Source organism: Bactrocera latifrons, unplaced genomic scaffold, assembly GCF_001853355.1.
Source record: "Bactrocera latifrons isolate USDA-ARS-PBARC rearing strain unplaced genomic scaffold, ASM185335v1 scaffold_124, whole genome shotgun sequence".
NCBI classification, from domain to species: Eukaryota; Metazoa; Arthropoda; class Insecta; order Diptera; family Tephritidae; genus Bactrocera; species Bactrocera latifrons.
In genome coordinates this window covers 242,355-264,569 of record NW_017534675.1, presented here as the reverse complement: position 1 = coordinate 264,569, position 22,215 = coordinate 242,355, and the positions used below count along the sequence as shown (strand labels likewise).

The following is a 22,215-nucleotide window of genomic DNA, read 5'->3' as shown; positions in this document are numbered from 1 at the left end:
ACATTCTTGTAAATAACACACTTTTCGTCGCCAGTATGGATCCCTTCTTTGAGGTTTGAGAAGCATATCACAGTCTGTCTGGCCACAATGTTATGGCAGAAAGCTGATGAACTTGCAAGATCAAGTATTTTAGTCGCATTACTTGCAGGATGAGAACGGGTAGGAGCTCCATAGACTTCTTGCGATTCATTAATGGATGGTTTGGTCTCAAAACCGCACATAAAGCAGCGTAAATTCAAAGAGCTTATAAGCTCTATATTTAGCCAGCAATGTACACATTTAAATGGTTGTGAAAGTTCTAACTGGACACTGTCCAATCGGGATTTATACGGTTAAAAATTTTACCAGATGTCAGTTGCATCAAACTGCCTAGAAGAAGATGAGATATGTGCATCTCTATGCTGCCTTCTGGAATGTCTTGCTTTTGCCTGCTCAAGGCTAAAACTCTTCGGATCTTATACTTTTAGATATCCAGATTATTCAAGGCGTTTGGTCGCTAGTTGATAGCTAAAGGAGTTTTTATCTGGCGTGAAAAGAACTACGCAAAACAGTCTAAGTTTAGTATCCTGACATCTTGAGGGACCTTCTAAGCTAATTTAATCTCTAGCTCCGTCATAATTGGGAAGGCTCTCTATTTTATAAAGGATATTTCCCAGTGCTATGATCTCTTGATGTAGAACGAAGTTCAAATTAATATGGGTAAAACTCGTTTTCTAGTAACAAATAACCATACGAAGGGCTGACATCTATTGATTGTAATGGTGTCAATCTAAGTTACAGATTCATTTTTGTCAGAGTTAACAATTTCCTCCATTCCCAAAGCAATCTGTACTGGATAAAAGGTTGTTGTTGTTGTAACGGGAGGGCTAGGACTAGATAAGTTGTCATCGAGGTCATTAAACGGTAAGCCCAGGAAACTTACTGTTACGACCATATAAGGAAGGGTGTCAGATATGCAGGTGTTCGATGAGTTCCGGAATGCAGTTTTCTGACATTGCCTCGTCTGCGATTCACTGCAACCAGGTGACCATATTGATGGGGCGTAGTTAAGGATCGGTCAGTCAATTGCCTTGTATATTACCAACAACGTTTTTTTTTTTCGTCTTTTCCCCGTGTGCTGATGACAAGGGACTTTAGAATTTTGTTGTGTCTCTATACTTTGTCAATAATGGCGGTTGTGTGCGGAGTGAAGCAGCAAAGGCTGTCACATCTAAAATCTTAGGGTTATTGACAGCCGAAATTTTAACACCACCGACTGCAATACTATGGTGAAGTTTGCACTCAGAAAGAAAGGTTGGAGAGATAACCGTTTACGTTTGAGCATATGCCATAGATTCCATCAGCAACGCAAATACTCTCTTAATCTCGGTTCAGCTTATTGCAAACCGTCACACGCTCAACGACCTAATCTCCTATCCAATCCATGACACTCGGGTCTAAATAACCGAAACGAATTCACATTTCTATCCGGCCAAGAACCGTCAACTTACCAGTATTCCTAAAAATTACTACAGGGACCGATCCAAAGAGTGTTAGATTATCGAGATAACACCCTTAGCGGGATAAAATTCAGGTCAAATACGGATATGCGGAACCGTTCTATTTTATATTATATGTATATATAGATTGCCGCCAGCAAATACCTAAAACTCACCTTAAAGCTCCAAACAAATTTTCGAAAACGACTACACTTATGAATTTAATTCCATTACTTTTAAACTGAAACATTTTTATGAATTTTGCAAATTTTTTAACATTTTTAACTAATTTATTTTGGGATGCCAATCCATTAAATTCCTATTTTCGGCATTCACGTTTTTCATTCACGTATTTGGCTTATATAAAGTAGTAAAAGCTGATTAATTTGAAACTCAGTAATTTTTTTTTTTTTTTATACTATATATAGTCGTTAAAGGAATGATTAATATTGTATACTATTATATTATATGTATGTATATATGTATGTCTGCATATAGATGTGTTTTTAGTTATTAAATTGATTTAAAGTTTAACATTTAGTAGGTGAGTAAGATTAATCAAAACTTATTAACTCCGCCGTAGCGGGTTCTTCGGGGGCGGCGGCGGCTGGTGGCTCCGGTTCAGATTGTGGTGGTGCGGGTGCGGCAGCAACAGCTTGTATCTGTGCTTGTTGCTGTTGCACTTGTTGTTGCGGTGGTGGTTGCTGCTGTGGCGGCTGCTGTTGCTGTTGGGGTACCTGTTGTTGCTGCTGCTGTTGTTGTGGTGGTTGCTGTATATGCTGTGCTTGATGTGCAGGCATTTGTATAGGTGGATGAGTTTGCAAAACATTTTGTTGTTGCAGCATTACATGCGCCAACTGCGGAGGATGTTGTGGTTGTTGTTGTGGTCCTAAAGCTGAATTTGGCGGTTGTTGAGCTAAAAAGTGACAGAATAGAAGTTTTTTTAAAACTATTTAAGCGTCAACATTAATTGTATTCACTTACCTTGTATGTTTGGCACGCTGTCACCCATCTGCGGTGCACCTGGCGGCATCATACCTTGCTGTGGTATTGGTCCCTGCTGCAACATCATACCTGGATGTTGTTGATTCGGTTGACCTGCATACATACCTGGTGGTATGGCACCTGGTGCCATAGGTCCACCAGCTGGATTCATCATACCACCTGTTTGATTATATTGTGCACCACCACCACCACCAGCGGCGGCATTTAATGGTCCCGGTGAATTCGGATTAAACGCATAAGGATTGTAGACATTATTCATTTGATGTGACGGCGAACCTTGTGGGCCGCCAACAACACCCGGCGGCATAAAGGGGAATGCTGTCTGCCCCATGAGATATTGTACTTTCTGCTGCTCTTGACGCAACTGCATTTCACGTTCTTGTTCTTGTATGCGTTGCAGCGCTAACTGTCGTTGATATTGCAAATATTCTTGCTTCTTCTTGCGCATTATCTCCAATTTCTGTGCCATTTGAATTTGTCGTTGACGCTCTTGCTCTTCAGCAATGCGTCGCAACTTTTCCACATGCTCCTGGCGTAGTACGTCAAGCGCGGCACGTGAGTCTTTGATTTGCGCCAATTTATCCTGTAATTGTTCGTACCACATGCGCTTGTCATCCATCTCTTTAATGTAGGAAAGTTGCTGTGAATGCAATGAGGTTAAATTCATGAAGAGCGTTTGCACGGAAGAGTCATTTGAAATGCTGCGTCCACGACTGGAATTCGATTTCATGCGATTAACAAAAATATCCACTTGTGCGCGCATATTCGCAGCGAATTCGTCGATTTGCACCTCATCAGCTGACTGTTGGGAATAAAATGATAATTAGTAAACACACTTTATTGTATAAACAAATGGCTAATCATATTTAATATAAACACCTTTGGCTGTGTAGGTGCTTGTTGTGCTTGCGGTTGCGGCGTAGGCATTGGGCTCGGTGCTGATGGACTTGCCAAGGGCGATTCGTTCACTTTACGTTGTTCCCAATAAGAGCGATTCAAATATTTAGCCAGATCCGGATTTGTTTCTTCTTGCTGATATTCTTTGGGTGCTGGCGGTGCTTCGGGACTGGGCGAACGCTGTTGCAAACGGTAAGCGGCCAATGACTAAAGTAAATTGATACAAAAAAATATTTTTATTTGGGCTCTTACTCTTATTCTGCCTTTGTTTAGCGAGGTTTCGATAAGATAACGTTCTAACTTACATGTTGTTGTTGTTGTTTCTTCTTTTCCTCGGCCTCCGATTGACTCAGCGCTAAAGCTAGCTGCAGTTCTTCTTCTTCTTTTAATTCTTGTTCAGTTTTACGTGGTGGCGTCTATAAACAAATATGATAAATTAGCTTAAAATCCTTTGTATTGCAAATATTATAAATAATTTTACGAAAATTGCACACTCACACTCACCTGCACTTGCTGTGAAAGCGAACTATTGACATATTCAGCTGGCAAATCACTCTCAGCTGCTGTACGTACTGCTGGCTTGGCATTCGGGCGTTGCAACATTACATAGCACCCGTCACAAACGCGCACCTAAACAAAAATTAATACATTTAAAGAAAAATTGTTCTAAACTTATTGCCCGAACACGCTTACATCTTTTTCAATGCCAAATTTAGGTAGTGGACATTGTTTGCTGGAACATTTACCGCAAAATACTTGACCACAATTGCGGCAATGGTGCTTACGATTGGTGAAGTTAAATTCGTCGCGACAGCGATGACAAACTTTGCCATCAGCCCAAATTGGCGCAGTGTCCGCTGTGAACATAGCATCTGCTTCTTTCAGCTCGGGGAATGTATGTCCCTTAGCCTTTAGTATAGTCATGGTGTCCTAAAAAGAAAAAAATTTACTCAGTATATCATTTTTATTTGGTTGCATAAAATTTTCACTTCTTCATCCACGCTTAATTCCGATTCAGTACTCATTTTAAAAGCGTAAAAATTTAAATTATATTCAAGCGAACAAGTTTTCAGACCTTGTAGGATTGAAAGTCGTAATTCAATTAAGTACCTTTATATACTTTCTTTATGTTTTGTGAAATTTCTTTATCTGCACAGAATTATCAGTCATTGCTTATACGCATAACATTCGTTTTAACTTTGTTTCTTAGTTTTATTTTATTTTCCCTGCTTACTTGCTTACACTAACCTTTATTGATTGATACTTCTCAGATGACCGAAATGCATATGCCCAAGTCTGCACCAATTCCAACATTTTCTGACGCACATTTTCATGTGGTGTCTGCTCCAGAAAGTTACTAAACATTTCACAATTCTCCCTGGTAAAAACCTCATCATGCATTGGTGCGCCACAATTCTTTACTACACTTTCCAACACCAATAGCGCATAACAAGCCGAATGTGGATTCGGTGAACTCATTTTTTTCTTAATCGCTGCAAAAGCATTTTTGGGACTAAAATATAAAGATAAAACATTAACCAAATTTAATGCGCATTTAAATACGGAAATTGTAACATTCAATCATATTCACATATGTATTGTACATATAGATGCAACTAACACAAATAAGTATATATGTAAATATTTTGCACTTACGAGACATCCTTTTGATTAATCTCGTCACAAATGAGTAGAATAGAAGGCCATTCGGGCTCCAAACGCAGATGGCTTGTAGCATTTTCTACAATTATGGAAAATATTAGTTACTTGAACGAAAATTACAGAAGTTAAATGCTCTGCTGATAGTGAGAAGGCAGTTCGCTGACCCACCCGTTGCAGTTATTTGTTACTTATCGTTAAACTGCACTCTGGTTGCTGAGTCATTAGAATGTAAAATGTAATATATTTTACGTTAAAGCATCTAATATTTATATTTTGCTTACCAAGATTTTTTTCAAAACTTGATTTAAACATTATTATTTGTGCGGAATATACACTTTTTTAAATTAAATAAAGTATTTAGTTTTATATCAGAGAAAACTTTTTTGCTCTGCTTTCGTTTTTTGACGTTTATTGCGAAAATCAGAATGACAGCTGGTAAATTGTATTCGAGCGATAATGCAGTGCATATGCAAGAGCTACCGTATCAACTGAATTAATAAAATTGAAAATAATTTCACTATTATGACTGCAACCCTAGCAAATGTTTTTCAAAATAATTGGACTTGTTAACTCGGTTTACTTGCGGTATATTTTGTTATTTACATTTGCGGTTATGTTATACCGTTGTAATTTTTGACTATCAATTCACTCAATATTTTAAACTTTGAAGTTGTATTGAGGCAAGTATTAAAGTTCCAAATTTTAAATCTACGTAAAATCACGGCAGCTTTTGTTTATAAAATATATGGAAAATATAAATAAAACAATGAAAGAGGAAAAAAGACTGGAAGATGCTCCACATTTCACCGAAGATGAAATAATGCTTCTATTGAATCTTCTAACAAAGTATGGACAAATAATTGAACAAAAATCGGTCGACGCAAATAGTCATAGGCAAAAGCAAAAAGCTTGGACGGATCTATCATACGAGTTTAATAACACCACCAAAAGTAGTATTCGTACATTAGATGACTTGCAAATTTGCTACAGGCATTTAAAAAAGGTAGCCCAAAGATCTACAAAGTGTTCCTATAGTAAGTAATTAAGCATTTTAAAATATAATTTTAAAGTTGTTTTATATAAATAATGGGTTTTGATATAGAAAAACGTGCCCACAGTCCGGATTTGAGTCGTGAAAATAATGATCCTTATCAGGAGCTTATTTCGGGTATAGTCGAAAAGGAATATGTAAAACTTAACCTTAGCTGGCCCAAAGGTGATTGTATTTTTGTACTACGTACTAAATTTAATGGTATTATCTTTTAATAGAAGAGAAAGACGATGTTTGTAACAGAAAGGTAAAAAGGTTAGTCAGATCAACATTTAATGACTGTTTCAACCTGTTTTACGATAATACTGTTGCTGAAAGTCCCATCTTAAGTAAAGGTGATTATCATGTTTAACTTATCACATTACTAAAAAATAAATGCATTTTACTTTAAGTTCTTAATCATAGAATTACTGAAAGCTATAACTTGCATAAAGGAGATAATCCGGAAAGCGGTACTATTCAAAAAGTAAAATATTTTGTTGGGGCTGCCCTTAACGACTGCTATAAAGTGTTTGAAGAAACACGAAATGATCCCACAGAAGAGAAAAAAACTGGTCCTGAAGCTGAACCCACTTTAAAAAATGTTTCTGATACTCAATTGAACCGTGAGTATATAGTAGGGGGTCCGTTATTACTCAAATCGATATATTTATTCTTGCAAACATTCCCTGAATTTATGCGCTAAAAGTAAAAATCAACTTGGTGGAAATAACAGACATCCCCGTATCTAGAGTTTGGTTTGGTTCTTGAAATTAATTAAGTAATATCTACAATTCAATTTCAGAGTTGTCAGCTGCTGAAAAGTTTGAAGAATTGTTAGCTCAAAGGAAAATTCTAAAATTGCAGTTAACGGATGAGAAGGAAAAATTGGAACATAACCGTATTATGAGGCTAATGGAACTGAAAGAGAAAGAAGAAAAATACAATCATGAACGTCTTATGTTTAAGCTCGAAGCTGAAGATGCACAGAAAAAGTACGAGCATAACGAAATGCTAAGAAAGATGCAGTTGGAAAAGCATAATAATTAAATTTAAACAATTAAAATTATAATTATTGCAGAATTTATTCTTGTAATGACAAGTGATGTTAAATTATACTAATAAAACCAGCTTTTCAAGTTTTTTTTTTACATCCTTTCCACACTTGTCGCCAACGCTGATACCGGAAAACTATTGCATATAACTGTCATATAATGACCGTTCAAAGAGCTTTCGTTTAACTATAGATAGCATTAACAGTAAAATTGAGAGGACAATAACGTTTTCTTCCAAATCACTCCATTTATTATTAATTTAACATTTGCGTGCTGATAAAAATATGAAACTAACAACGCTCACTAAATAACTTATCTATTATTATTCGTTTACTTTGTATTCACCTGCTTACAGAACAACTTCAAAAATTCCTTCACTTATAAACTTTAGTGCATTTGTTTAATTTGTATGTGTACATGTGCACATAAATACATAGAAGTGCTTATATGCATATATAAATACATATATTTATAGAGTAAGTATGCAGGCACGAACGTCTTATCACACAAACTATATTTATTGTATAATATAAAAATATATTTTTGCTTACAGCATCGCAATTTTACTCTTTATAGCTTTACATATGAACATACTAATGTAGTCACATGTGTTATAAAAAATATTTATTTAACTTCATTTTACATTTATTTAAAATTATAATACTATCACATTTAGGTTTTGTTTTCTTTTTGTCGTTTTTTATTTTTTATTTCTCCGTTTGTTCATTATATTAAATATTTAAGTATTCAGTTGACATTTGTAAATATTTATAACAATATGACTTCAAAAGCTCTTGCTTCTTATTAAAAAAATAAATATTGCAAGTAATTATTATTTATTCTCAATTATAACGGCTTTGTTTATGCTGCAAAGGCTTAGTTGTTTTAGAATATCGTTTACTTTGTTTAATATTTGCTAATTTTTGGCTGGTTTTGCAGTAGTTTAATATATATATTATGCATATTTTGAACTATTTCGTATTTCGGTTTTTGTGGTTTTTGTTGTAGCACTAATGCTTAATTACTTTTACTACATATTTCTAACAATACACCGTAGCTTATTTTATAAACAAATATGTATGTGCGTATATAAAATATAACTAGTAAATTAACAGTATTTCATACTTATATCACCTATAATTATATATACATATGTATATATTAAATACATTATATTATATTAATTATAATATAAAATATTCTACGCTCGTAGTTTTCGCTTTAGCATAACATAAGCTAAGCCCTTAAAAGTCGACAGCTGAAGAAACATTATTAATATATTCATGCCGAAATTTCCATTTTCCATACCGAAACTGCGTAGCACTGTGCTGGCATTTCTATAAGAAAAATAAAATAATTAAAAAGTGTAAAGTATTTGAAGTAAACTAATATGCAGAGAATAAAGAAATTGCTACATAATATTTTTTTCAACAGTGATGGACACGAATTTATTCTTTCATATAAATGTGTATTTTGAATTGTATTGAGTTTACGACGTTTCCTTCTGGATGTTAAAAACATCGTAGCAAGCTTAATATAGCTTGTTCACGCTATAAAAATTATGCTTAAAAATAAATTGCAAATATAATATTTATTAATCTTTGCAAATTAATATTAAAATTTTTTTTTTTCAAAATTCAGGAATTGTTAAAAAAATGTGTAATTTTTTTTTTACATTAGTTTTGCTTTCCTCGCATTCTTACAAACGAAATTACTAAATGTTCGTGTCAACCCGAATAACAATATATTTCCATGTTAGTACTCACTTGAAATGGCAATACACCACATCCATCGGGCAATAAATATTCCCACGATTATTAGAATATATCGCCAAGACCATGCTCTCGAGCGCATAACGAATTGGTGATAAGTACGATAGCAAGCGCATTAAGCTCGACATATGTGTGAGCAGTATAAGAAAACCGGAAAATATCAACATGAAGCAAGTCAAGACAGCACCCACAAATGTACCGTTCTGTAAAAAAATATATTTTTAGTAAAAAGATATATTTATGAAAAATAATAATATACTATTATATATTATATATATTTTGTGCAACGAGTTGGGAGTAAAAGGAACAGTGAAGATAGTATTACAAAGGAGACAAGTTGAAGAAATTAATAGAGACTTATTTCTATAGATCTTAAAAAATTTATGAAATTATTTTACTTTCGTCACATTCAGTTATTAGTTTAAAGTACTCACAATCGGGTTCAATATAGTGCCTAATAGCACACCCAGTCCATCGGCGCATATCGTCACCACGACAGCTGTCAACATGAATTTAGCATAACGTTCAATTTCAAATGGCTGATCGGTCATCAGGTAGGCAATGGTGATATATGTCATGGAGAATATGATCTATGGCAGATAGAGTTAGAAATTGATTTGAAGATCATCATTTAGGCCTTTAAATTATATAATTTTGTTGCATTTAAAATTCAAAATTTCAAACTTACGTGCACCGGTGTAGACGTTATCAGCGTCGCCATATAATACGTTCGTAATTTATACCAATTGTTGAATGTTTCCTTTTTGACTATGCAGATTTCTTGAGGAACTAAAATAAAAGAAAATTATTATGGTAATTTACAATATACATAACTAAAATTATTTTTACTCGGAAATGAAATCAAAAAAAATATTTCTAGTTGACGTTACCGACCCTTAGGTATAGATCAAGAAATCTACAGATATCATCGAAGCGCTTGAAGCCCTTCACAAATTTGTTGTGGGCGCTCTTATAGAGGTAACTTCAGTCTAGCAAAATTCTTATAGTCGAGAATTAAGTGTTTTTACGTAGCCTTCTTCGAGACAACTTTGAAACCCCATTGCAAGTACGCCGGTCGTGTAGTGTCCTTAGGTTATTATAGTATTACTCAGAGGTTTCTTCTTCTTCTTCTTTGGCACTACAACCGTTGACGGTTTGAGCCGAGTATATTAAACTGCGCCAGTTACCTCTATTCTTAGGGAGGTCACATCGAATTCAAAGAAGGTCGCTATACACTTGGTTTTTCCATTGGATACGTGGGCAATATATCTTCCATTTTCGATATTCAGTGTTCACACTGACGACTCCAAAGACCTTACCAGAAAACAGCTCTCTCGAATGCTTCAAATTCGTTCTCGGGAAAAAACGGTTAAGCTAACATTGTACTCAACCTCTAATCCGGCGTCCGCCTCAAACAACCCTGGAAACCTGAGCTACTTTGAGTGAGACCCGGTATCCAAACCCTGAGGAACTCGGGTAATCAATTTATCGGCTCAACAAATTTACAGGGTCTGCCCACCATAAGGTGAGGCTGTATGTGGGGGTCTCTTCTGGAGCATACGGAATTCTTATAAAACTGATCCATGAAACTTTTTCCATAGCTGGAGTTGTGCACCTAGATTTAGAACCCATGTCGTAAAAATGTTATGGAAAGAACTCGAAAGCCATGGCTATTGCCTTAGAGGTTCCAGTCATTGAAAATACTCGGACAACTAGTTGCTTACATTTGCATATGCTCACTCAACTCAAATACCGTTTCCGTGAGAGTCAGCCCTACGAAGCGTGAATGGATCCGGATTTCATCCGTCCAAAACTGTCACACTGCCGCTTTAACAACTAATTCAGAACACTTCTAACAACAAACTACCTTTTTCAAATTTATATCGTTTATACGTATGTATGTATATACTCACATCTCAATAGGCCCGGCATCATTGTCGTATACCATAAATAAGTATTATGTATTGTGAATGAACCTAAATTTGCAATCTGCTTTGTCGCATTTGAACCGGAGTCGCCGTACAGCAGTCCAATCAGTATAGCACAAATAATATGCACAACCAATTTCAAGTAGGTCACCGTCTGGGGAATTAAACAAAAACAACAATAACAGCATAACGAATAGAAAAATAATCAGCAAATGTTCTATTCCTCTTGTCACATTCTCATTCCATATTTGCCTTTTTTGCACTCACCCAATCACGGAAAAACTGCACATGACAACGACCGATTAGCAGCCACAGACGCATCCATTCCGGCGGCGGGTAAACATGTTTTGTCGCAGATATTGGCGGTGTTATCGATGGCGATAGTTGCTTCACCCCACCCCGCTTAGACTCCATAATTTTCACGATTTGTACGCCATTTAAACCGTCTAAGTGTTGCGGTTGCTCCGCATCATAATCACATCGCCATTTAGGCTGCCGGGCAGCAGCGGCTAAGTCATCAGTGTGATCGCCATAATCACCATTCACGCACTCCAGCACTGAAGAGATACATATAAAGAGAATTATTAATAGATAAGTTTATTTTAGTGGTAATGTTTCTAAAGAAGATGGAAGATGCAGTGTGTAGTTAACGAGATTCGTTCATACTTGGGGTCACGAGTTACATCCTAATCGACAATTGGAGTCGGGGTATTTCATTTTTTCCGAGCCAACACAATAAACTTTGAGATACATTAGCCATCCTTCGCTGAGCGCTGCTGTCACCGCAGCACCCGCGTAAACTTTTTGGTAGAAAAAGAAAAGCAAAGTTAGGTAGACTCTAATTTCTCAACAACCCCTGGAGCAGATAGTTAATTATAGGAAGTTGAGTTACCAGCAAAATTAGTGATCTTGTCAATATCTATTATATATATTTCCAATAGATTGTTTTGCATAAGTGATTTACTTTTTATGACGTTAGAAAAATTAAGATAAGATAAGAAAAGTAGAGAGAAAATACGCCATATTTTTCACGGATCCTTCGGTAAAGACGAAAACCCAATGTAGAGAACTAGAATTGTGAATACTGTTCACTAAACTGATATTGTTACAGCCAATCATGTCTAGTTTTGGTTGCGTCGATTCCGTTCCAATAATTTTGATGTCAAAAAATTTTATAAAACGTCGAGTACGATCGTTGGTTACTGACTGTGGCGATTTAATCGCGGTGAGCCTGCAAAAAAGGTGCCCAAGCCAAAATTTACGGTCAGAAAGGTTTTGCTATATGGTATATTTAGTGGGATTGCCAGAGAATCAAATCTTATGAGATAATCCTCTACAGTCGGACTTTTAATTTGGAGTTGTATCGTCAAAAGTTGGCACTGTCGTCCAAAGGAATCATGCGCCCCGAATCAGCTAGTTTTCGTCCATGGGAGAGCAATCGTGTGCTATTAAGGCAACGCCAGACCACACACATCGGTAATAACTCGCCAGAAACTCCTCATACTTGATTTTGAGATTCTTAGGCTTCCATCTTATGATCCGGATCTAGCATAAATTATTACTACCACTTCCCGTCTGTAACGAATGATTTTACGGGGGAAAAGCCTCAAGTAAAGCTGGTGAAAATTGACAGCCCCAGTTGGTAGCCAATATTGACGGAGGACTCTAAAAGAGTGGTTTTATGAAATTAACTTCAGAATGGAAAAAAGGCTGTCTTATAATACGGGAAATCTAAACCGGTTACTTCTCACTAAATAGAACCTTCACCTAGATGTGCAATTATTGGATAACCCTTTACTTTGTAGACTCTTATTTTCAGCAAGTCAGTTCGATTTTATATCAGCAAATCCTATATACATATTCGACAGATAGGCGCAAACTATCGGACTAAAATTGATCTAGAAACTATGGAGGAAGTAACGCAGCAAATGAAATTATTTCATACTTACGAAAATCAGCTGGATTATGATAAGTTGGACATTCCAAACCGACCGTTCTTAGAAAATCAATTGTATTATGCGGCGTACCCTGGTACGTACAGCAACCTTGACTCAGCACATAAATTTGATTGAATAGGCTATAAACATGTGACGAGGGCTGATGAATTGTACAAACGATTGTGCGTCCCTCATTGGCCAAGGTTTGTAGTAACTGTATTGTGTCAGAAGATGCTGAGCTATCCAAGCCACTGTGTATAAAAAATTTAAAACAATTAGTTATATATATTTTTGAAAAATTATACTACATATATACAAATATGTATATTAGAAAAAAGTACTAGTTCAGTAAATACCAAAGTCAATAAAATTCAATTAGAAATGTACTTACGTTGTCGGCTCATCCAAAAATAGCACCGCTGGATTATCAATTAACTCCAAGGCGATGGATAAGCGTTTCTTTTGGCCGCCAGATAGGTTTCCAGCGCGTGTTGATTTGGTCTGTGATAACTTTAGGGTGTCCAATAAATGTTCAATCTGAAAATTAAAATTGTAAATGCAGTTACTTTTCGATTTTGAACTTTATTAGTTTCCATAAAACATCGAAATTTTTGGGTTCTGGGAAGAAACTATGTATTATGAATATTATAGTTACTTACCAGCATTTTCTTCTCCTTCATATTCATCGAATCGTTAGAGATTTTCAATTGAGCCGCCAGCAGCATTGTCTCCTCAACGGTAAACCATGAATGAAAATGATCATCTTGCATTATATAACAACAAAGTTTGCGCGATTTAGTTGGGGAGTCACCAAACTGTATATTACCGTTAACACCTTTTGTACTAGAATAATAAAAGAGAAATTTGTAGAATATAGTTTTCATTCTCATAAATGTACTTGATTAATTTTACTAATACGTCTGAAATTTTTTAATCCAGATTAAATTCAGCAAAAAAACATTAATTTCGGTTGTACCAAAGTTATATATGTAAATATAAAAAGGTATTTTGCACGGTGATAAATTGTTCCTTTTATAGGGAAGAAATACAGTTAAAGCAATAATTTGGATGACAAAACTTGATGACGGGTTTCCTGCCCCAAGAAAATCAACCATCAAGGATTGGTATGCTAAGTTCAGACGTGGTGAAATGAGCACCAAAGGCGTTGCACGCAGTGATTGCCCAAAAGATGTTGTTACCGACGAAAACATCAAAAACATCCACAAAATAATTTTGGCTGAACATAAAGTGAAGTTGTTAGAGATAGCAGGCGTTCTAAAAATATCAGCTGAACGCGTATATCATTTACGAATGTTAAGGTATGAGAAAAATCTGTGTAAAGAGGGTATTGCGCGAGCTCACCATTGACCAAAATCAACGACTATGAATTGATAATTCGAAGCCCCAGTTTTTGTGTCGATATGTGACGATGAATGAAACATGACGCAATCATTTCACTCCGAAGTCCAATCGACAGTCATCCGAGTGGACTGCACACAAAGAACCCACTCCAAAACGTGGAAAAACGCAACAGTCGGCTATGACGTCTGTATTTTGGGATCCGTATGGAATAATTTTTATTGACTTCCTTGAAAAACCTTGAAATAAGAACCATCAACAGCGACTATAATATAATAACGCTCCATTTCCACAATAGTCGGGTCTACGAAGCCGGTACGGATCCGGATTTTTATCAGGCCAAGGACTGTCAACTGTGCGAGTCAACTCACTACTATAATAATGATATGTTATTGGACTGTTTAAAGGAAATACCAAAAAACTGCCGCATTTGAAGAAAATGAAAATGCTGTATCATCAAGACAATGCACAGCCTCACAAGCCAGTGAAAACGAAAAAATATCAATGAATTGGCCTTCGAATAGCTTCCACATCCACCGTATTCTGCAGATCTGGCACCCGTACTCAGATCTCAAAAGAATGATCTTTGGGAAGAAATTTTTTTTCTAATGAATTGCTGATATTGCTGAAACTAAGGCCTCTTTTGAAGCAAAGGACAAATAATCAACGAAAACAGTATCGAAAACCTGGAGTGTTTCTATAATCAGTGTTTCACCCAAAAAATGTTTCGCCAAAAATGTGTTTTACTGTGCTAGGCCGTGAATTTTTCAATTGACCTGTTGTAATACCTTCCCAATTAAAAAGGTTTTTCATACAAAAACTTAACTTTGATGCTTTTGATTGTGCAAACTTGTATGGCAACTAAATATATGTAAAGTGGTCCAATTGAAAAAATTTGTTCGGAGTTCCCATACAAGGCCTTGATTTTGATAGATCAGTTTATATAGCAGATTTATCTAATATCTGATATGGGTGTATGAAAAGTGTGTTAATTTTTAGATCAATATCTCATGTCCAATCAGTTTTCAAATGTGGCACAAGAATGTGAAAGCGAGCAATATTAGTGAGATTACCTATGAATGACATTGTTCAGTCCATTTAATTTGGTAAAATTAGCATTGGTTTCCGCAATTGATCCTCAGCAACTATTAACAATTGTTTTCTATGCATTGAAAGAAATCTTAATACAATGACCAGATGGGAACGATCTAACCAAAATGTTTAAAAATCTAAGTTTCCAAAGAAACTATAAAGCTATTTAATATCTGACCCTTAATATATTGTTTGTTTAAGGTAGTGACGAGAGGTTTGTTATCTTAAAGAGGCTAATCCCACTCCAATTTTTGTGGTGCTCAGAGCTTAAAGAGAATGGTAACATGAAGCTGAGACTTTTATAAAAGCAAAACGCCAACCGTACCATAAAAATTATAAATTTTGTAAATTGCTACAATCGTTGAATTTATGAGTATACTAAAAGCAAATTACAAAGTAATTAAATATAATTTATTAATAATTGATTTCATTTGAATTCATTAATATATCTATATATATGTATGCATGTTGTTTACATATAATTATATATAAATAGGTATAAAGCAATAAATCTGTTTATAGACTCATATACAATGTATATATGTATGTATGTAAATAAAAAATATATGAAAATAAAATAATTTTACTTTTTTTTATTAAATATAGGTTTATATAATCAAACTTACGTTAGACCTGTTAAAATATTCATCAAACTCGACTTGCCCGCCCCCGAGGGCCCCATAATCGCCGTCAGTTGGCCAGAACTGAATGTACCCGAAATTCCTTTCAATATGGTTTTCTTCACTGCAAAATCGTACGGAAGAAATGAAAACATTGAAAAATAATAATAACAAGAAAAATTTAGCACGTGCTAAAGTGCAAGATAAATATTTGTTTTTAAGGTCGTCTCAACTGGCAAATTGCTTTTATAATTTTTTTTATTTTCAAATACCTATAATACAAGCCAATGCTAATGAGTATTACTAACTTATATTGTAGATGAGCAAAAAACTGCTGTAAATAGCTAAAAACGTCACTTTGCTGGGTATGTATTCATATGATATTCAAGAATATTTCATATACATACATACCTACATATGTGCTTATCACTTCAACAAATAAACATTTTTTTTGCTATGAATCAATTTGCAATACATATTTGCATACATACATACGTACTTCCATACAACGGATGTTAATTAGTAAATACAGATGATGTTTTATATGTACATTCATATATATTATATGATTTGCATATTAGTATGTATTACATACAACATACTTATGTAAACATATGTATATAAGAATAATATTTGAGTTGACATTCTTATCGCAATGAGTAATCGCACCTGGGTACAACAGCTAAACACATTTACACAAAATATATATATATATATTCTTTAATTCTTCTTCTTTTTAATTAGAAAATCTAGTTTTTTTATTTTTTTTTTTTTGTTAAAATTAACAATAGTTAACCCATTCCGAAATTTATGTGTCAACCGGCACGTAGTGAAATATCTATACAGGCATCTCTATTTAAAAAATATATACATATTTACGCACGTGTATACTGAAATTCTTATATATATTTGTAAATTTTGTTGATTCTTCTAAAAAATATTAAAATACATTCTGAAAAATCTAGTAAAACAAAGTGGTTAACATTAGGCCGTGTTATTAACAGAGCTGTTATTGTTACTCAAATAGTTTAACAGCTACCGGCAAACTGCAAAAATTACGAAGCCAAATATGCTTAGTTTGTGAATTTGACTTCAAAGAAGAAAAAATGTTAACTTCGATTGCACCGAAGCACAGATGTCTTCTTTTAGAATAATATGACCAGTTTGTATGGAAGACATATGCCATAATGGTGCAGCAGCATGAGCATCAGTGGAGTTATATAATGACCATAAATCAGATAGACTCTATATGAATGGCAGTGTTCATTTTATTTCGGTATAGTTATCATGGGATTCCATTTCCGTCTTCAGCCACTGTTAACAAATGTTCTCCTTGGATTGAAAAGATCCTTAAAACAGTAACCTGACCGGAAACTATCGGGGTGACATGTCATTAAGATTCAACAAATTTATTTAGGGAGACATTTTTAAAAATTTTACCAAAACAAAACTTGATGTCAAAATCCAAATGAAGCTTAAAAACATAGACCATATTGGAGACTAAACAATTCACGTATTTATGACGAATTATAAGTAATCAACAGGGAAGACACCAGTAGTTATAGATGTTGAAGAAGACGACAATGTGCTAATTCAAGTCGTTCAAAACTTTTAGCAAAATGGACGGTTGGAATTGACACTATCATCGATCCGAATAATGTGGAATTACTTCCGGTCAATAAGAAGCAGTATAGTATTCCGGTAATTTTTCTTAATTGATTTTTTTTTTTTCTTAATAGATTTTTTTTCTTTTTTGAGATTCACTGTCTTGAAACTCAAATGACGAGCAGAAAATGCTGGATGCTCAGATACATGTCATTATTATTAAACTGGAAGTTTCCGTGTCTTTTTGCGGTTTATTCTTGAATCCTCTAGTAACACTTAGTTCGCTGAGCTCATGTGGTGATCCTGCTGGGTAATTCGGGAGTGAATTGTGTCCTATTTATGAAGGTTCTCAGTAGGATATATCTAAGTATAGGGTACTAACTAATTACTGTTAAACTGGTACCCACGTATGTATGTAGTAAGAAAGCTGAAAGAGGATATATTATATCTGTGCATCATCTAGAAGTGAAACACTTTTCTTCTTTACTCCTGAAATCTAGATGTGTATTAGACTCAGAATGTCTAGAAGATCCAAACATTTAGTAGGTAATGAGTACATAGCTGTCTCCCATTCGTCATTTCTTTGCTCGCTGCTTCTTATCGAGATGAATTCGTAGTAGAGTTTTGCGGATACCTATTTAAAAAGTTATATTGTCATTCATAGCCGCTATCGTTAATGCTACAAAGTTTTGTTACGCATATTTATACCCTGAACAGGGTATATTAATTTTGTCACGAAGTTTGTAACACCCAGAAAAAAGCGTCGGAGACCCTATAAAGTATATATATAAATGATCAGTATGTTGAGCTGATTCGATTTAGCCATGACCGTCTGTCTGTCTGTCCGTCTGTCTGTATATATACGAACTAGTCCCTCAGTTTTTAAGATATCGTTTTGAAATTTTGCAAACRYCATTTTCTCTTCAAGAAGCTACTCATTTGTCGGAACTGCCGATATCGGACCACTATAACATATAGCTGCCATATAAACTGAACGATCGGAATCAAGTTCTTGTATGGAAAACTTCCTCATTTGACGATATATCTTCACGAAATTTGGTAAGAGTTATTTTTCATAAAAATAATGTAATATCGGAAGAAATTATTCAGATCGGTTAACTATTACATATAGCTGCCATATAAACTGAACAATCGGAATCAAGTACATACATGGAAAACTTTCACATTTGGCAAGGTATCTTCACGAAATTTGACTTGGATTACTGCTTAAGGTAATAATATAATCTCCGAAATAATTTTTCAGATCGGATTACTATAGCATATAGCTTCCATACAAACTGAACACACAATTACTAACAGAAATGCACCTGTGAAGGGTATTTAGCTTCGGTGCAACTGAAGTTAACGTTTTTTCTTGTTTAAATTATTTTTAAATTGGGTATGTTTTAAAAAAGAAATGAAAATTCAGATTTATATTTTTTTTTTGTATTTTTAAAACTGAAGATTTAAAATCAATAAAAATAATTCAAAAACAAGATAATAGCAACATTTTCGACAAGAAAAAATAATTTATCCACTAAGAAAAACCATAACGTTATTGGGCATGCATCTGAAGACAGGTTAGCGCAGGGTTGCACCACAATTGCTGCCCGTTTATATGAGTTTCTGGTACAGTTTGTTCGATTCGTTGAAGAGTTACACCTGACGAATGAAATAAATCCATTACCATTTATCGCCCTAAGGACTTATGGCATCACGAAAACATAAGTGAGAGTGTGGTGTCTGATCTGAACATAAGTAAAAGCAACAAAATAAATAGCAATATTCCCTACATTTTTTACCTTTTACAGATAAATTCTATGCAAGAAATAATTTTTCTCTCAATATCTTCTTGATAATTGATATTTAAATTCCAAGAATAAATTGACAATTGAAGGTGATCTTTGTCGCAAATACCAGATAATTTTTTAAATTATTTTCTATTGATTTCTATTTAATGAAGCTTAATTCAATTCACTTTTAATTGATTGTATGCATTTTTCACTTCTGTATATTTATGATACAAGCATTTATAAGAAAATGGCCACATATACAGATGCATAAATATATTTCTATGACTGCTTGAGTTTAACACGTTTTTAGCATACTTCCCAAACGTGACTGGGTTTTCAAATGAACCCCATTTGCATGGTGGCTATTTTCATTCATATGTGTCTACAAGTTCGTTTGTGCGCTTCGTCTATATTGTTATTGTTTTAATAGCGTCGTTGACAAATGATCGGGCAAAGGCAATGACCAGCTATAACCTACAATCGCTGGCAAAAAAATAATACAATAGCTATAACTAATAAAAAAATATTAGTACTATATACATATGTGTATAGTAAGTTTTATTTAACCACTTAAAGTGACTAAACTTGAACATGTGCTTGAGATAAGCGAGGCTTAATTATTTTCCGCATTTTAAGATTGCTTCGAAATACGATGACTTGAGGTAATTTTTAATACTACGTATCTAGAATTGCGTACTACAAAATTACTGAAATTATGAAAATTTTAAATTAGGCATACAATCATATTATATTTATATATGTACGTAGTGTTTACAATTTAAATTTTTCTAAACTTGCACGGAAATCACTATTATTGCAACAAATATGCCATGCACGCAACGAAATGTTTTAACACGCCTCTAAATAATTTTATTTTAGTTAATTTCGATACGCTGAAGTTAGTGGTGATAGCATTTTTCTAGGCTAGTTTACCCAAGGTTGTTGATACAAAATATGTCAATTCGAAATTCTTTTTACGATTTCAGAAATATTTAGTTCAACATACAATAAAAAGTAGTAAAATGATTCAATGCAATTAATTAATTCTCCATCACAGCAATACCTACACCTAGATTTACCTAAGTATGATACTAATATATAGAATAATATCCATCACTTCAAGTAATTTTTAGTTAAATATCCGGTCATAATGAAAGGCATCTTAATGTCACTTCCAAAAACGCTATATTATATATGGTCATGACCTTTTGCTAGTCCTTTTTTAATGTGACGTGGGCAAAAAATAGTAAGACTTTTTAATTTAAATTTCGAGCGAAAATCCATTCAACAAAATATTACTTTTCTAGGTTTGTATGACTGTTAGTGACATTTATACCAAATGTCACATCAAAATAATCATTAGTTTTGGTATACCCTTGTATTTCTGAAGTACATAAACTGCATTCAGCGATTCATATGATGAGTGAAATTATTCAAAAATAAGTTCCATTAAATTTTGTGTGTCGAATCAAATTTTTGATTCCGAAACATGCAGAATGTTGGAAAAGGCTTTCGGTGATAAGGGGCCGAAAACACTTTGACGACGAACTACGTCCTAGGCGGCCATCAACAGCACTGATGATTAACAGTCAATAAAATAAAGGAATTGATGCTTGAGAATAGATGATTAACATTCAGAGATCTTAATGGCATCGTTAAAATATCGAAGGAATAGTGAAAACCATTTTGAAACATCATTAGTGTCTCATTAAATTCCAAGATGTCATGAAATTTATTATTACTGATGATGAGACTTGGATCAATGCTTACGACCCGAGAACAGAAGATCAATCGGCCGAATATCGACAGTTTCCTTCTATTATGGAAGTGTGGTGCATTCCGAATTCCTTCCGACTGACCGAACAGTCAACAAAGAATACTATTTGAATATTCTGCGTCGTTTGCGCGAAGCTCTTCGCAAAAAGATACTGAAATTATGGACTGACAACCCTTAGTTTTGGCATGCCGATAATGCATTGATTCTTCGTGAGTCTTTCACCAAATCTTCAACCAACATCGTGCTGGAACCACTGCAATCGCCTGATTTAGCTCCGTGGGACTTTTGGCTATTCCGCAAACGACGGTGTCATTTGAGTATTTGGAGGACATAGTATATTAGTAATTTTAAAATGGTAGATTAGGATTTTGGATGTACATATAAATGTCCAAACTTATATTTAAATATTAAAATAAAATACCTACGATTTCGACCTAATAACCTCACATGATTAAGCCTGCTATATTCATATTTTATTGCATAAGACGCCTAGTTCACGAATCTGTTATTTAAATACAATGCGGAACAACACACTTTAATTTAATTATGTAATAAATAATAAGACAAAGTATTCTTCGATTGTCAGCTTAAAGCAAATTAATGAAATTAGATGCAAACTGAAAACTTGAAGTATTACCTGTAATATGATTTTTCTACATTCTTTGCCAACACGCTTAATAACTACAACAGGATTACTGTGCAATTATTATTACTTATATAATTTTTTTTATAAATATTAAACATGTAAATAAGTATACTCAATAACGATTTGTTTACGCAACCGAATCACTGAATTATTCATACTTTGTCTTATTCATACATTGTATAGAGAGCATACTAAGTATGATTGACAGACATTGATAATAATTAAGYCAATCTGCCTATACTCGTGTTTATTATTATTTATATTTGAAAATCGAAAGTGTTAGCAAAATCGAATAAATTCAAGCAAAGCTTATACTTAGTATAAAATCGGTAGTAGCAATACTTATCTCTTGTTGCTGTTCATCATTACGCTTCCAACTATCAAAGTCTACATGGTCGCACAATATGTAAGAGTATTAGGTGATTTCCATAATTATTACATTATTATATTTGCTGTTACCACTCTAACAGTTTCTCACGGCAAAAAAAAATAGCAAATACAATATAAGACGTCTTCGATTCGCCAATTCTCAGCTCGTTGTGTTTGTAAACAAATTTAT

At 34.2% G+C, this 22,215-nt stretch overlaps 3 protein-coding genes across 14 annotated transcripts in view; 1 reads left to right on the top strand and 2 right to left on the bottom strand.

Annotated features, from left to right (window-relative positions):
• Nucleotides 1-2,014: 2,014 nt before the first annotated feature.
• On the bottom strand, nucleotides 2,015-5,357 carry LOC108978586 (hepatocyte growth factor-regulated tyrosine kinase substrate). Of its 4 annotated transcripts, none has more exons than XM_018948943.1 (9): nucleotides 5,324-5,357; nucleotides 5,037-5,121; nucleotides 4,629-4,893; nucleotides 4,074-4,310; nucleotides 3,879-4,010; nucleotides 3,686-3,796; nucleotides 3,363-3,587; nucleotides 2,463-3,285; nucleotides 2,015-2,394 (listed from the first exon to the last, which is right to left on the bottom strand). In XM_018948943.1, exons 1-9 carry the CDS (start codon nucleotides 5,352-5,354, stop codon nucleotides 2,033-2,035), a joined length of 2,271 nt encoding a protein of 756 aa, XP_018804488.1. In that variant the 5' UTR covers nucleotides 5,355-5,357; the 3' UTR covers nucleotides 2,015-2,032. The 4 variants fall into 4 exon arrangements, with proteins under 4 accessions (XP_018804488.1, XP_018804489.1, XP_018804490.1 ...); XM_018948944.1 differs by having other exon boundaries at nucleotides 3,885-4,010; XM_018948945.1 differs by lacking the exons at nucleotides 4,629-4,893; nucleotides 5,037-5,121; nucleotides 5,324-5,357 and adding an exon at nucleotides 4,370-4,472.
• Nucleotides 5,358-5,657: 300 nt separating this feature from the next.
• On the top strand, nucleotides 5,658-7,220 carry LOC108978592. The gene is made up of 5 exons (XM_018948959.1): nucleotides 5,658-6,076; nucleotides 6,145-6,258; nucleotides 6,312-6,428; nucleotides 6,486-6,698; nucleotides 6,878-7,220. The coding sequence occupies exons 1-5, from the start codon at nucleotides 5,788-5,790 to the stop codon at nucleotides 7,120-7,122; spliced, it is 978 nt and encodes a 325-aa protein (XP_018804504.1). The 5' UTR covers nucleotides 5,658-5,787; the 3' UTR covers nucleotides 7,123-7,220.
• Nucleotides 7,221-7,946: 726 nt separating this feature from the next.
• LOC108978588 (ATP-binding cassette sub-family G member 1) overlaps nucleotides 7,947-22,215 on the bottom strand; it is a 48,573-nt gene continuing 34,304 nt past the window's right edge. For 8 of the 9 annotated variants that reach the window (XM_018948948.1, XM_018948950.1, XM_018948951.1 and 5 more), the window contains 10 exons: nucleotides 15,842-15,959; nucleotides 13,424-13,607; nucleotides 13,156-13,301; nucleotides 12,777-13,015; nucleotides 11,095-11,384; nucleotides 10,813-10,981; nucleotides 9,588-9,688; nucleotides 9,334-9,489; nucleotides 8,894-9,102; nucleotides 7,947-8,464 (listed from right to left, as the gene is read on the bottom strand). In XM_018948948.1, coding sequence (XP_018804493.1) covers nucleotides 8,329-8,464; nucleotides 8,894-9,102; nucleotides 9,334-9,489; nucleotides 9,588-9,688; nucleotides 10,813-10,981; nucleotides 11,095-11,384; nucleotides 12,777-13,015; nucleotides 13,156-13,301; nucleotides 13,424-13,607; nucleotides 15,842-15,959 — 1,748 coding nt within the window. In that variant the 3' untranslated portion in view covers nucleotides 7,947-8,328. The remainder of the gene's footprint in view (nucleotides 8,465-8,893; nucleotides 9,103-9,333; nucleotides 9,490-9,587; nucleotides 9,689-10,812; nucleotides 10,982-11,094; nucleotides 11,385-12,776; nucleotides 13,016-13,155; nucleotides 13,302-13,423; nucleotides 13,608-15,841; nucleotides 15,960-22,215) is intronic. The other variant, XM_018948956.1, reaches the window with a different exon arrangement.